Source organism: Gymnoscopelus microlampas (genome assembly GCF_963454915.1).
Source record: "Gymnoscopelus microlampas genome assembly, chromosome: 17".
NCBI lineage: Eukaryota > Metazoa > Chordata > Actinopteri > Myctophiformes > Myctophidae > Gymnoscopelus > Gymnoscopelus microlampas.
In genome coordinates this window covers 6,801,745-6,816,659 of record NC_139954.1, presented here as the reverse complement: position 1 = coordinate 6,816,659, position 14,915 = coordinate 6,801,745, and the positions used below count along the sequence as shown (strand labels likewise).

Below are 14,915 nucleotides of genomic sequence, written 5' to 3'. Positions count from 1 at the left end.
ACTGATGTACTTGAGTCCTATTTGAAAAAGAGCGAAAATAGCCGATCTAAAGCTTGCGACACGCTGTGAGCTTGTAGATCGGCTATTTTAGCTATTTTTCAAATATTTAGAAAGTGTGGTTAAAATATTCAAAGAAAAGAAAACATGGTGTCTCATAATGGTGTACATCAATACCAACGATTCCCAACCGATGGACCCTGAGGGTAGTCATCGGCAAAACGCTAAGATTTAAATGATAATATAACATTGATAAAATAAAATAAAATGTTTGATTTTATTTGACTGATTGTTAAAAAACAAACATGCTCTGGGACCGCACCGATTGGGTGCCGTGTTAAGTGGTCTGATGGAGACTTTCAAGTTTAGGCCCTGGTCGGGAAAACGTTGGGAAGCGCTGATCTACACGTTGTTTCCTCTGCTCTTTCTGGACCACTGGTCCATCCCTATGTTCTATACATCACATCTCACTCTCAGTCTCATTCACACTCATCACTGTTGATATATCTGCAGCAGCTGAGAACCACTGCTCTTTCATTTTCATCATTTTCCCCATCTTGTCTTCAGCATTGCTCTCTCTCTCTCTCTCTCTCTCTCTCTCTGTCTCTCTTTATGTCTCTCTCTCTCTCTGCAGCACCATGTGTGCTCAGTGTGCGAGCGTCCCTTCCAGGGTCACCCGTACTATGAGCGAAACGGTCATAAGTACTGTGAGAGACACTTTGACATGGTGAGGGGTTTCTAGGCTCGGAGGGGCCTGAACCCCTCCTCTGCCCCCCCCCCCCGGGGACCCCTGTTGTTCTGCTCTCTCTAAAAGGGTCGTTCACACCAATCACTCTAACTATAACTATAAAGCTATAGTTTAAAAACAGCAATTCATCACCTGTTCACAAAGACAATGGTGAAAGATATAGTTATAGTTACTGTTATAGTGATTGTTGCTTGGCGTGGATGGCCCTTAAGCCTGGCTAGCCTGCTGTATTGTGTTCCTTGCTGACTCCATCCATCCTTCATCTTCACAAGCAGACACGTTCTGGGGACTCAGAACCAGCTAGCATTTATCTGACTCTTATTCTGGCAGCCCATTTTTTTTTTGGCCATAACCTAGATTAGAATCAGACTGGTTTTTAAAAACAAAACAAAAACACAAAGAAAAATAGGAAATCAGATTTCAGCCACATTCCTAGATGTTTTGAAATGTGCAAACACCCATTCAGCGAGGGTAGTGGGACGGATGTGTGTGTGTTACAATATCCTGGTGAACTTCCTCACTGTCATTTTATTAATTTCATTTTATTTGTTTATTTAGACGGGACAATGCACATTAATGAACATTCAATATATGAACGTGAATTCAATCAACTGAACATGATCTCACGTAAACATGCCGGATTTAGCTAGAAGCTCATTTCCATCGTGCAGTCCACACATTTAAAAACACCACAATAACAACATGACAACAACAGAGAGAAATTATTATTTTAAGAATACCACACCTAGTTTAAACTAAAAACCTAAATACCCACTACATCTAATACCTAAGCAGAATAGTATATCTAAAGCCCAATTTGAAATAGCTAAGATTTAAAGTTTATCGATGTTCAACATGTTTGGGACATTTTCTAACCATTGTGGTGAATAGAAGCAGCTGGGTGATCCGTGTGCATACTGTGTATCCGAGGAGACATGCGGTTGTCAACACCCTCCCCAGACTAAACAGTGGGGGTTGGCATAGCGACAGGGACCACAGTACACACGGGGGGAAATTGGCTACACTAAATTGGGGGAGAAAATAGGAAGTGATTGAACAAATATGAAATGCCAGAATTTTGCTTTTATTTTGTTTTGTTTATTTGTTGAGGGTTTTGTGCACTGAATTCCCCCCCGGACATGCAACAGACATGTGCACAGCATTGACATACAACGTTAAAGGAGTAGTTCACCCAAAGAATGACTTATTTTCTATCAATTACACACCCCATGAAGCATTGAATTCATGGATATGTTTTTGTCGCATTCCTAAGGCAATAATTTGATGACCGGCGGAAAGACGCTAATGTGTCCGGTAGAAGACTCAAAGGAGACTTTTTGAGTCTCCTACCGGAGAGACCGCCGGTCATCAAATTAGTGGCTTACGAATGCGACAAAAACAAAAAAAATATCCTTGAATTCAATGCTTCATGGGGTGTGTAATTGATAGAAAATAAGACATTTCTTGGTTGAACTACTCCTTTAATATTTAATATAAAAATATATTTGTATTCAAAATAATCAGTGATATCAGACAGTTGAGCAGGATATATGTACCTAGAGCCTTATATAATGTAGTTTTGGCTAAATCACAACTATGCTGGTTCTGTGTCCCCTAAAATTGTGCTGTTCCATTTCATGAATACCTCAAGACGTCTGTCTGTAGAAGATGACCAGGGATGAGTGGGTTGCCCCCCACAGTGGATTGTTAAATTAGTGCTAAGTAACCAGACGTGCTGGGCTGTGGGATGCTCCCACAGTGGGTTGTTATATTAGTGCTAACCAGATGTTGCTTTGGGCTGTTGGGGTTTGTTTGCAGCATTTTGTGTGTGCTAAGTGTGAGAAACCCTTCCTGGGACATCGGCACTACGAGCGCAAGGGCCTCGCCTACTGTGAAACCCACTACAACCAGGTAATGCACCCTCATACTGACTATCAGCTCTGTGAAACCCACTACGACCAGGTAATGCACCCTCATACTGACTATCAGCTCTGTGAAACCCACTACAACCAGGTAATGCACCCTCATACTGACTATCAGCTCTGTGAAACCCACTACGACCAGGTAATGCACCCTCATAGTCAGCCGTAATCAGTTCCATCTCTGCCAACAAATATGTTGTTTTAGAATCAGAATCAGAAGTGGGTTTTGTACATCATTTTAAAGCTAATTTATGAAGCTAATTCATGTCATTATGATATAAACATAAGCACATTTTGTTGCTGTTTTTAAACGTAGAAGTGCTATTTCTGAGTTCATATTTGGTTCTCACCCTAAACGTATTGAGTGAGCTACTGTAGTGCGTATCAAAGTATTTCAGAGAGCTCGTTCAGAGCCTGTTAGTTATCTTGGATCATAGTTATCACTTATTATTGAAATGGAAAGCATGAATAATATTGTGTTAGATTTGGGACAACAAACAGATGTGTTGGCGTTCATCAGTGAATCAGTGAATTTAGCTGAGGTATAGACAGACATTCGTGTCCGAGGTCATGGCACCGCCTTGTGGTTGAATTGAGTAAAATGGGTAAAATGCAGCCTACGTTTTGATGTGCATGGCACCTGAATGCAGCACGGTATCTGACAAAGACTACCATTAACCACTTGAACCCTAGCGTCCCTGTTCTGGGGGGCGAACATGCGTCGAAAATAGCCGATATACAAGGTCACAATGCGCCGCAGTGTGCTGCGTTGTGACCTTGTGGATCAGCTATTTTCAACACATTTCAACGCATTTCGATCAGTTATTTTCAGCAAAGATATTTGTTGTAGAGGTAAACACTACTGGCCCTAGTGTAGAGCCCTGGGGGACCCCGGTCAACAAGGTATACAGGGTTTAAGTGGTTTAATGAATTGTTTGACAATTGTCACTCGTAGTGGCATCATCCACTGCATGCTAACCTGTCTGTCTGTCTGTCTGTCTGTCTGTCTGTCTGTCTGTCTGTCTGTCTGTCTGTCTGTGTTCCACAGCTCTTTGGAGATGTCTGCTACCACTGCAATCGAGTTATTGAAGGCGATGGTGAGATCAAAAAACAACCTTGAATGATTTAAAATAGGGTTTTGCATACTGTGCAAAGAACAACAAGTATGTTAATACTATACAACTAGCACATGGTAGAGTATGTGAATTCAATATGACAAGTATATCTGCAGTGGTTGGAGGTGGCCTCCCTTCTCTTCCATTGAGACATTTAGACCCTGTGACACCAACATCAATACATTTATTTGAAGCAGATCAGTTGGACACTGCCATGCCATCGTTAGTATAGTTTGGACATCCCTGCAATTGCCTCTTCTAGTCAAGAGAGGAATTCAACGCACAAAAGACTAAAGGCTAAAGCTCTATCTTCAAGTAATCATTGTTTTATAGATTATTTGTTCAGTAACAGGACAGAAACTACATTTTCAGGTGGTTTGCTAATTTCAGCCAATCAGGAGGAGCCAATCATTTATCAGCTTCAGTTTTATAGTGCTCATTTCTTTGCACTCTTTGTTTTGACTCCTGTTACTGAACAAACACTCTATAGCAATGATTACTATCACAATATAGAGCTAGTTAACACTTATTTTAACAAAACAGCGTCGTTGTCTGCGTCGATAAGCATTAGTGATATTACCATGGTCATCTGTGACTGTGATTGAAGTGTTTGTTTTGTGTCATCCAGTGGTGTCTGCCCTGAACAAGGCCTGGTGTGTCAACTGTTTCGCCTGCTCCACCTGCAACACCAAACTCACCCTCAAGTAAGTCATACGCCAGCCTGGTAAACATTCAGTAGAAATGCATAAATCCTATCATAATAATAACCTAAGAAATTCTGGTTGAATTAATACCCACTGCAGAGTATGGATGTACCGTACCTATTCAGGAAGGGACAAATGCGTTCGAAACAAATGTTCTTATACCTGAAGTTGCTCATTAATATTCATATTTTGAAAAAGAATAAAAGAAACTCTTCAATATACAGTATGTCATTGTCACAGCTTCAGACATATGTCATGCAAATATACATAGACCATTTTTCAATAAATGGCTTTATCTTTAGATGTAATGTTAATGCTATATAACTATCACATCTATATGGCAGAGTATGAGAATACAATATAACAAGCACATCTGCAGTGGTTGGAGGTGGGCTCCTGTGAATACATTTATTTGAAACAGATGGATTGGACACTGCCGTCATTATTGTAGTTTGGACACCCCTGCAATTACCTCTTTCAGTCAGGAGAGGGAGACAACACACTTAAGATTTAGGCGTACATTTACTGTAGACTTAGGTTTACATTTCCGCCAAAGTAAGATGTTACCAAATTTACCTGAGTAACATTGTTCGCTAAACATCATTGTGCAGTTAATAAGTCCTGGACGTTTGAATCGGCTCATAATCCAGTATTTCCCCCAACTTTTCAAATCTTTCTGCAAATTAAAATGAATTGAAACACGGCGCTAACATAACTTTTACAAAACAATAAAGGCACCATAAACTTAAGTGTGCCGGATTACCTATATATGTCAAGTACATTTCAAGTCTCTATAAGTCGATTTTCATGCCATACTGAAATGAGTGGAACTCAATGGCTTCCTCAAAAGTCTAACAAACTATGCTTTGATTAGGAAAGTGATTGACATTATTGTCAAGTATACAGTGTAGTAGTCAGTGGGCTCAACATGCCAGAGAGCGGTGGTATGGTCCTTTCACTTAAGATAGCGTCCTTATTTCCACATATTCAAACCTTCACTGAGCTCTCACATAGACACAGCACAGTACAGTACAGTACAGTGCAGTAGTCTATGTTCTTTCTGCTTTCTGCATTTTCCTGTTTCTTGTCTGGGTCTGTTACTGTTACATCTCCACAGCATGATGTGTGGCTACATGTAAAGTCCCGCTCCAGTAAAGTCCCAAGTGTTAAAATAACTCTAGTCCACTAAAGTGTAATGGTCCATTTGGTTCCATTTGTACACTCTCTCAAGTTTACAGACCTGTAAGGGTCCATTTGGTTCCTAACTATCAATCATTTAGCTGGGGACCCCTGGAACCCCCCCAAAGAGCCATTTGGTTCCATTTCGTACTCTGAGTTGAATTTCCACTGAGGACTTTACTGCGTACACCCAGTCTTGACTATTCCTAATTTCTCTGCACTTTCTCTCAGAACCACTGTTTATCTCTCTGTCTTCTTCTGTTTTATCTTCCCTGTCCTTCACTTCTCCTCCACCTCTCTCATCACTCAACATCTCTCTGTACTCTTACCTCTCCATCTTTCTGTTGCCCTTCCATCTCTCCCTCCACTCCTCTTTTCCAACTCTCTCATCTCCTTCTCCTCTTCTGCTGGTGCTGTTTTCCTTTCGCTTCCTATCTCCCTTCCTCTCATGTATCCTGGCTCCGCTCCCGTTCGCTATGGCGCCCCTTCAGGAACAAGTTTTTGGAGGTGGACCTGAAGCCGATGTGTAAGCACTGCTACGAGCGCATGCCGGACGACATGAAGCGGCGGTTCGCCAAGTGCGAGAAAGAGAAGAAGAAGAAAACAATCATACCCATGTGTCTGTAAAATCCTCTATCCCTCCTTTCTCCCCCACTTCTCATCTCTCCATCCTTTGGTTAGTGTCCTGTTCTCCTTTCTTTCTCAGATTTTTCTGCTCTCTTTGATATTACATCATCCTTCATATTCGTCGTCGCCATCGTCCGTCCATTGTCTTATTTCAGTAAACGTTGTTTAGGGGCCAAAAAAAGGAGAATTCAATATTCTGAGGTAGCCATGACTGAGAAGCTAAAAGTCAAAATTAACCACTTAAGCCCTACATTTTACTTTCTTGTATGACGTGTCATGTGAAAATAGCCGATCTACAAGCTCTGAGCTCGTACATGGGGGTCTGTGACCTAATATTATTTCCAACAGGGGGTCCTTGAAAAGAAAACAATGTTGAGAATCACTTAGTAAGCTTGAAATAGTCTAAAGCTGCTGTTACATCAATACACTACGATTCAATTCAAAGGGCTTCATTGGCATGAGAAAAGTGGAACAAAACAATCAAAACAAAATAATGTATGTGTAATTAAAAGGCTGAATAAAGGCATGTGTAAACAGAGCTGTGTCACATTACAACTTAAGAGAAAAAACTAGCTCACAAAACCATAAGAATTGTTCATTTGCTGTCAGAAAGAGTTATACTGTATCATAAGGATTAGCTTGTGATACACTTTTGAAAAGAATAGCTGCAATATTTCAATGTTCAATGTATTGTGCACAAAATCGCAGTTTTTCAAAATGTGTTTAAAGGGAGTTGCTATGTTTGTATGTACAGTAGTTATATGTACCGAGATCGCTCAGTGCAGACAGTGCAGGAATACACACGATTAGTAGTCTTTAAAGACATAGTATGTAACTTTGCCCTGTGTTATTTTTAGCGGCGCTAGCCGCTCTATGCCTGACTTTGTCCGTGTGCGTACGTCAACAAAGTGATTGGTCAGGTGCGTACGTCAACAAAGTGATTGGTCAAGCTTCACGTGACACGTGGCTATAAACACATTATAAACACATATCGATGACAAAATGTATCAAAGGCGCCGCTACCTTCACACAGGGTGTGATTTTTTTACAGTAATAACAATATTTATTTATACCAATCATTTCCCTCTATACCAGCAGTCATCAGCCACTGGAGTAGTGCGGTAGTGTTTACCTGCAGAAACACATGGTAGTCTCGCTGTATTTTGGTGTTTTCGGTAGATGGGAACTGGGCTGTTTTGTTATGTAAACACAGGGCAAAGTTACACACTGTACCATGCCTTTAAGGTGGAAGTTGTGACAGGAGTTGTTTGCAAACCAGTTGCTTGGCCAAAGCTTCACATCTCTGTCGGAAACACGGTGAAGGCTTTTCCAGCCAGACGGGCTGGTAGGGATTTAGGCACTAACTCCGGAAGTCTCCTACTATAATGTGGATTTAGACGAGCATGTCGACACATAGTTTTTGTGTGTGTGTGTGTGTGTGTGTGTGTGTGTGTGTGTGTGTGTGTGTGTGTGTGTGTGTGTGTGTGTGTGTGTGTGTGTGTGTGTGTGTGTGTGTGTGTGTGTGTGTGTGTTCTCCAAACCACTCAGTCAGTCACATGGCATAATAAAGAGAGCTTTGTTTCCGATGGCTCCAGGCCTATGTGTGTGTGTGTGTGTGTGTGTGCAGTGTGTGTGTGTGTGTGTGTGTGCAGTGTGTATGTACTGTGTGTGTGTGTGTGTGTGTGTGTGTGTGTGTGTGTGTGTGTGTGTGTGTGTGTGTGTGTGTGTGTGTGTGTGTGTGTGTGTGTGTGTGTGTGTGTGTGCGTGCGTGCGTGCGTGCGTGCGTGCGTGCGTGCGTGCGTGCGTGCGTGCGTGCGTGCGTGCGTGCGTGCGTGCGTGCGTGCGTGCGCGCGCGTGCGTGTGTGTAATTCCTTGGCAGTGGGGATCTCAGGAAGTACCCTTGTGTTTTAAGGCCGCAGATCCACTGCCACGTTTAAGCGAACATAGCGGCTCTACAAACTCTGCAAGTTGAGCTTGTATATCAATATCAACCATTTTCTCCAGACCCTATATAGCATTCGGAGATTGTGGAATAGTTGTCTGGCTACGCAAGACATATTATCAAGTGATGTTATCAAGTCAGAAGTCACATGAACACTGACACCTAGCTGGTCTCTCCTCCTCTCTTCTCCTCTCTCTTCCTCTCTTCTTCTATCTCCTCTCTCCAACACAGGAACAAGTTTGTGGAGTTCGACATGAAGCCAGTGTGTAAGAAGTGCTACGAGAAGTTCCCTCTGGAGCTGAAGAAGAGACTGAAGAAGCTTTCTGAAACCGTCGCACGGAAGTAGAGCAGAGCGGACGAGATTACATTTATACTCCCATTAGCACGGTGGTGTCGCTTTGCCGAAAAGAGCGGATTTCCAGCAAGCAACTCCGTCATACTATGGAGTATGATTCAGGCTGTATAGACCAGTGGTTCTTGAGGGTGTTCCAGGGGGTCCCCAACTAAATTAGTTTAACCACTTCAACCGTATTTTATACATTGGTTATTCGAAAATGGCTTGAAGAATTGTGAAGCATTTGAAACAAATATTTTAAATATTCTTTTAAGAAACCTTATCCTGTGGGGGTCCCTGGCACAAAATATTTTCACATGGGTGTCAATTTGGTGGTCCTCCACGTTGAAATGTTTTGAGAACCACTGGTAAAGACAGACTGATGGATAGATGGAGAGACTGACAGACAGACTGACAGACGGTGTTGGTCAGTTGATCGGTCATTTTAATAGCTGTCATTATGCTCACTGCACAAGCTTAGCTTCAGTCCAGTGCCTTTGCCTAAAATACAGTGTAACCTTTCTGTCGTTTGATGTTTTTTTTCTTTCTTCTCCCGTTTTAAAATAAACACATTACAATGGTCCCTGTATATTTCACAACAATGTTTGTTTTTATTTCCCTACCGATGGTGCCAGACTATTCGCCAACACTTCTGTTATTGTGATGCCCAGCAGATGTTACTGATCTATAAAAGACAAAAGAAAGACAAATCAACCAAAGAGATGTTACAGGCAGGAGGCGACTAAAAGAACGGTTTAATGATATTTAAAGTGTGGAATATCTCCTGCTGGACCCGTGTTACTGCTTTTACGTTTTGCTATATATTATATAAAGAATATACATATACATTTTTATGTTGTTTTATTATTATACTTTGTATTGCCTTTCTGCACAGACTGTTAATGACAAATAATATTTGATGTTACAACAACGGAATATGCCATTGTTCATTGGTGTGCCTTACTATTATGTTCCCTGTATCAAAACCATAATCAACGTTGCGCAAACCAGTGGTCCTCAAAGTGCTGTCTGAGAGTGCACAAATGGAACCAAATGGACCCTTGCGGGTCCATTTGGTTCCATTTGTACAGTCTCAGAGTTATGGGGCTCCTTGAAATTAACAACTTTGAGAACCAGTGTTGCAAACTGCTGCAAAAAGGGCTTATTTATGCGAGAGACCGGATGTCGGATGTAAGAGTGGGTATTTCCTTTGTAATCCCACTAAAGCGAGCCTCTTAAGGGAGGTGAGCTGACTTCCTCTGAGCCCAGTGCCCCGATCCTCTTAGGAATTAAACCAAATTGTTGACTAGAACGGCGTAATTTAGCCTTGAAACAGTTTAAGCTGTTCTTTATTCAAAGATATACATAGCTTGGCTTTTTTGCATAGCTACTGGTATGATGACAATGATTACATTCCATTGTTGTATGGAATTTAGATTTTCTATATCAACCAGATTTCATTACACGTCTCATATAATACACACACGTTATTGCGATGCATAAAGCAATATTTATTTATGTAAACCACACACCTGTGCATGTTTAATGCTTGAATGGTGAGCAAATCTTTTTTCATGGCGTTGTAATAATAATGCTGCATTTCTCTGAATAAAGATCTATCGCAGTTCATGCATATGCTGGCATTAATGTCCATCTTGTGTCTGTTTTTTTTTCATTTTTTTTTTCAGGTTTGGATACCAATTTCATCCAATCAGGAGAGAGTACCCATTTATAATCAGCTTTAATTCTATAGTGTTTCAGTTCCAATGTGTTCTGCTCATTTCTTTATGTCACTTTCACCTGTTTATCCTGTATGTGTTCTCTCTCCTGATTGGATAAAATTGGTATCCAAACCTGGGAAAATGCATTTTCTATTTACTAAAGAGCTGGAGAGGAGAGACAGGGAGAAGAACCCTGTTACTGAACAAACACTATATAGCAACAATTACTATCACAATATAGAGATATTCAACAATCAACACTTACCAAAAGCACTTATTTTCAAGTACAGTACTTGAGTAAATGTAGGCTTACTTAAAGCTGATGTAACTTTCCTCTTCTACCCCGGATTTGAGCCTGGTTTACTGCGCAATTGCTGCAAATTCTACCATTGAGCTTGAAAGCCAGCCTGCTTGCTCAGGGGAGAATCTTGATTATCAGGTCAAAATTCGTGTCAGATCCTGTGTCTAGGTGAGACATGACCTTTGACATGATCTAAATGTCTCAATAGAAGAGCAGGGAGACAAAATACAACCGCCCCAATTGTATAAGTTGTATTGTATTAACATACTCTACCAAACAGATTGGACAAAATTACATTCTATTCATTAAAAAAAGTTACATGGTGCCGCTTTAAGTACTTTACACTACTGAACACATCTGATCCTGTTGGATTTTCTACAGTAGTGGTTCTCAAAATGGGGTCCGGGGACCCCCAGGGGTCCTTGAGAAGGTTCCGTGCGGTCCTCAGCAATATAAGTTAATATTGGATCAAAATCAGTTTAACTGCTCTAACCCTATATACATCGGTTATTTGAAAATTGCCGATCTACAAGCTCACACGTTGTGAACGTGTAGATCTGCTATTCAAAAGAAATAATTGTGAAGAAAGATTTGGGAATCATTTTGAAAAATGATAACAACACACATCTGGGAGTCTGTGGCACAAAATATTTTCTGATGGGGGTCCGCAGCCAAATAAACATTTTAATTTGGTCTTTGGGGGTCCTTGACATGAAAAAGAGTGAATCTCAAACTTTTATTTTAAATTTCAAGGACCCCCACCGTTTGGTATGAGGACCCCCATATAACCTTGAAAGTATACAAATGGAACGGGTCCATTTGGTTCCACTTGTACACTGTCAGAGTCCATTTGGTTAACTATCAATCATTATGATGATGGGGACCACCTCACCTGGAAGTTGGAACCTCCTCAAGGAACCCTGGGGGTCCCGGACCCCACTTTGAGAACCTCTAGCGCAGTGGTTCTCAACATTTTCAGGCCGTGACCCCCAAAATAATCATATTTGAACTGGGGACCCACCAAAATAATCATATTTGAATATACTTGACAAGCACCTGGAAATGGAATTGTAAGAGTTGAGACATTACATTTAGTTTGACTCAGTTCCACAGATAAATATTGTGAAAATAGCTGATCTACAAGCTCACAACGCCACAGGAGGTGTTGTGAGCTTGTAGATCGGCTATTTCCTATATTTGACAATTTGGCCAATTATTTGACAATTTGGCCAAAGTTCTTTTATTGTATACTATAGTTTGTTTTACTTTTGATGCAGTAATTGTCTTTTTCTTTTCTTGTTTTTTTTTCTTGAGGTATCCGAAAAGGTCTTAAAAGTCCTTAAATTGTCACTTCACTGTCATCTGGGGACCCCCAAAAAAAATCATGTGGGGACCCCCCCTTGGGGTCCCGAGCCACACAGGTCGAGAACCACTGCTCTGGAGCAGCCAGCATCACTTGTCCGACGTACAATATTAGGGTTTAGGAGCAACCTGGGGGGGGCGACACACCAAAGAAAGAGGGAGTCCCCTTGTCCCACACACCTTCACAATAGAATAAAAGTGCGTCACACGTAAGTGCGTCACCAGTCACCAGCTGAACACGGTACGCACGTACCGAATTTAAATGTCATTGGACAGAGCAGTCACCGACCAACCAATCACAAGGCCTCGGTTTACTTATTATGTTACCACGTGACCAACAGTCGCCATACTCATTTGCTTCTCTGAGTCTGCGCACTGCCATGAAAAGAGAGAGAACGCTGGGATGAGCGGAATAAGAATGTCACGTTAAATTGTACATTGTTTTTTATAGTTATTTGCTCCCCTTTCCGTGCGTTTTCTATCGACTATTGAGGCATTTAGTGGTCGGTTGTTAGTGGAGTCATGCGGCGGAGTAAGGCCGAGGTGGACCGCTACATCTCCTCGGTACAGAGCTCCTCTCCTTCACTCAAAGAGGTGAGTTTACACACTGAACGGTTAGAGCCTGAACCTGGGGGTGGTGCGCACATACGGGTGACCTATACAATACTGTGACTGCTCCGTGTTGAAATGGCTGGTTGTTACAGTTGGGTTCTGTGCGAAATGTTTTCTGTTTTATATACTTTTATTCCAATTATTAGTTAATGTTAAACTTCATCAGTCAGTTTAGCCTTTACCTCACATTTAAAATACTAAACTAACTTAATAAAATGTAGTTAGTGTTACCATGCAAACTATCTCTACATCTAGGCTGTTGCCTGTTGTAATACCCAGTGGTGGGAAATATACTGAAATATTTTACTTACGTAAACGTATCAATACTGCAATGTAGAAATACTCGGTTACAACTAAACGTCCTGTATTCAAAATGTACTTGAGTAAAAGTACAAAAGTATTGGTATATTATACATTGTGCAGAATGTCCCATTTCCAAAATGTATAAAATATCTTGGTTAATGTACGTTTTGTAATTTTGATCAAAATCTACAAAGCAGCTAGTAACTAAAGTTTTCAAATAATTGTAGTGGAGTAAAAGTATAATAGCTGTCTCTGAGATGTAGTGGAGTAGAAGTAAATGTATAGAAAATTGGAAATACTCCAGTAAAGTAAAAGTATCTCAAAATGTTACTTAAATACAGTATTTTGAATTCTGGTGACTGATATTGTCCTTCTAATACGTGAGGAGACCGTGTTTTTTTTTTTAATTACTTTTTTCATTTATTTTTAATGTTTTTTTTTGGAAAATGAAAAAAATTAAATGCAATTAAAAAAAATAAATGAAAAACGTTATAGAAAAAACACGCCCCTCACGTATTAGGAGGGCAGGATGATTCACCAGAACCAAGGACGGGTGTTTTTGATGAAATGTTAAAAATGGAGTTTGAAGTTATAATGGGTTTGTATAGGAAGGGGGCGTGTCTGATAAAATTAATATCAAATATCTAAATACTGAATCAAGCAACTTAAAAACTGTCTGAGGGGCTCACAAAAGCCTGAGTAGACGATAAAATGACCAAAAGTTTTTTTGAAAGTGAAATATCCCTTTAACACCACTGCCTAGATGCAGACAGAATTTGCATTGAACTTGATTGAACTTGCTTGCGGCTATTGTTGTCGTACTAAACTAATGAAATAAAATCTCTTCGTTATTTCACAGTATAAAATGACATATATTTTTTAATTAAAATTACACACTTTTTATTCAAATGTCATGTTATTAATCGAGTGGACTCAGCGCGTTATGAAATGAACGCTGAGCCAGAAAATTAAATAACCACGAGCTGGGGGTCACAGAATACGATAGGACACCAATTTTGGTGTTGTTACTCCGATCTCCAGCAGCGGCATGTGTCAACCTGCCGGTATCATGACAGAAGCTGAAGCAGCAACAGCATCACTTTGCTGTTGACTTGATACAATGTCCATCATAAACAACACATTGTTGTGCTGATCAGTGAATAACCTCCATTCATTTCCCCACCGCCGCTAGCTATAGCTAATAATGCTAACTTTACAGCCCTACACAGCCCAGCCGGCATGTTGTTGACACTCCCTCGTGTCCTAATGATCGACACCGTTTTTAACGGCTAAATGCGCGGCATGCTAAGCTAGTGCTAGCATATATGGTAGCCAAGCTACACACACTCACACAGTGCTGTTGTTTTGACTTTGAATTAGTGCCTCTCTGTGTGTTAGATTGCTTAGTTTATATATTTATATCCTCGATTGTGAAATGAATATTGACCCCGCCTTGGCCACAATACAGGCACTGGACTGATAACTATAGCTCTTACAGTGATATGAATCCGAAAGTAGATGGATAGAATACTTCATTGGCAGTTAAAGTAAATCACAACAATGTCATTATTTAGGAAAACGCCAACGTGGATTATACACAAAAAAACCCTGAAGCTTGTTTCCATTGTTGTCTACTTTATTGAGACATATAACAATACGCAACAAACAATACAAACAACCATGAAAAAATAAATACAAATCCTTTATATATATATAAAGTTGGGAGCAATACATATAGGACAAGAGGTACCCTAAGACAGGGGTCTTCAACGTTTTTCAGGCCAAGGACCCCCTAGCTGAGAGAGAGATTAAGCAGGGACCCCCTCTATGTTGTATAAAATGTGTTTCAGATTCAACTTTTTTTTTTTTTTTTTACACATACCTCTTTGCCAAAAATAGCCGATCTACAAGCTCACAAGGCAGCGTTGTGAGCTTGTAGATCTGCTATTTTTGGCTTAAGTTCTCCTGAGAAAAGGGATGCTAGTCTGACCAGTTAGCCATAAACACTTTAACACTAAGTATGAGAGTCATAAGAGATATTTTGTTGG

The 14,915-nt window shown here is 40.6% G+C and overlaps 2 protein-coding genes across 11 annotated transcripts in view; both read left to right on the top strand.

Moving 5' to 3' along the window:
• The window catches only part of lims2 (LIM and senescent cell antigen-like domains 2), a 65,243-nt gene extending 55,024 nt beyond the window's left edge, over nt 1–10,219 (top strand). For 4 of the 9 annotated variants that reach the window (XM_084083908.1, XM_084083909.1, XM_084083904.1 and 1 more), the window contains exons 7-11: nt 2,564–2,656; nt 3,716–3,764; nt 4,411–4,486; nt 6,157–6,341; nt 8,466–10,219. In XM_084083908.1, the coding sequence (XP_083940034.1) occupies nt 2,564–2,656; nt 3,716–3,764; nt 4,411–4,486; nt 6,157–6,292 (354 nt within the window). In that variant the 3' untranslated portion in view covers nt 6,293–6,341; nt 8,466–10,219. Of the gene's footprint in view, nt 1–631; nt 725–2,563; nt 2,657–3,715; nt 3,765–4,410; nt 4,487–6,156; nt 6,342–8,465 lie in introns of all 9 variants that reach the window. The other 5 variants (XM_084083905.1, XM_084083910.1, XM_084083906.1 and 2 more) reach the window with 3 other exon arrangements.
• A 2,126-nt stretch (nt 10,220–12,345) lies between these two features.
• ranbp2 (RAN binding protein 2) overlaps nt 12,346–14,915 on the top strand; it is a 46,469-nt gene continuing 43,899 nt past the window's right edge. For both annotated transcript variants that reach the window (XM_084083893.1, XM_084083892.1), the window contains exon 1: nt 12,346–12,546. In XM_084083893.1, coding sequence (XP_083940019.1) covers nt 12,475–12,546 — 72 coding nt within the window. In that variant the 5' untranslated portion in view covers nt 12,346–12,474. The remainder of the gene's footprint in view (nt 12,547–14,915) is intronic.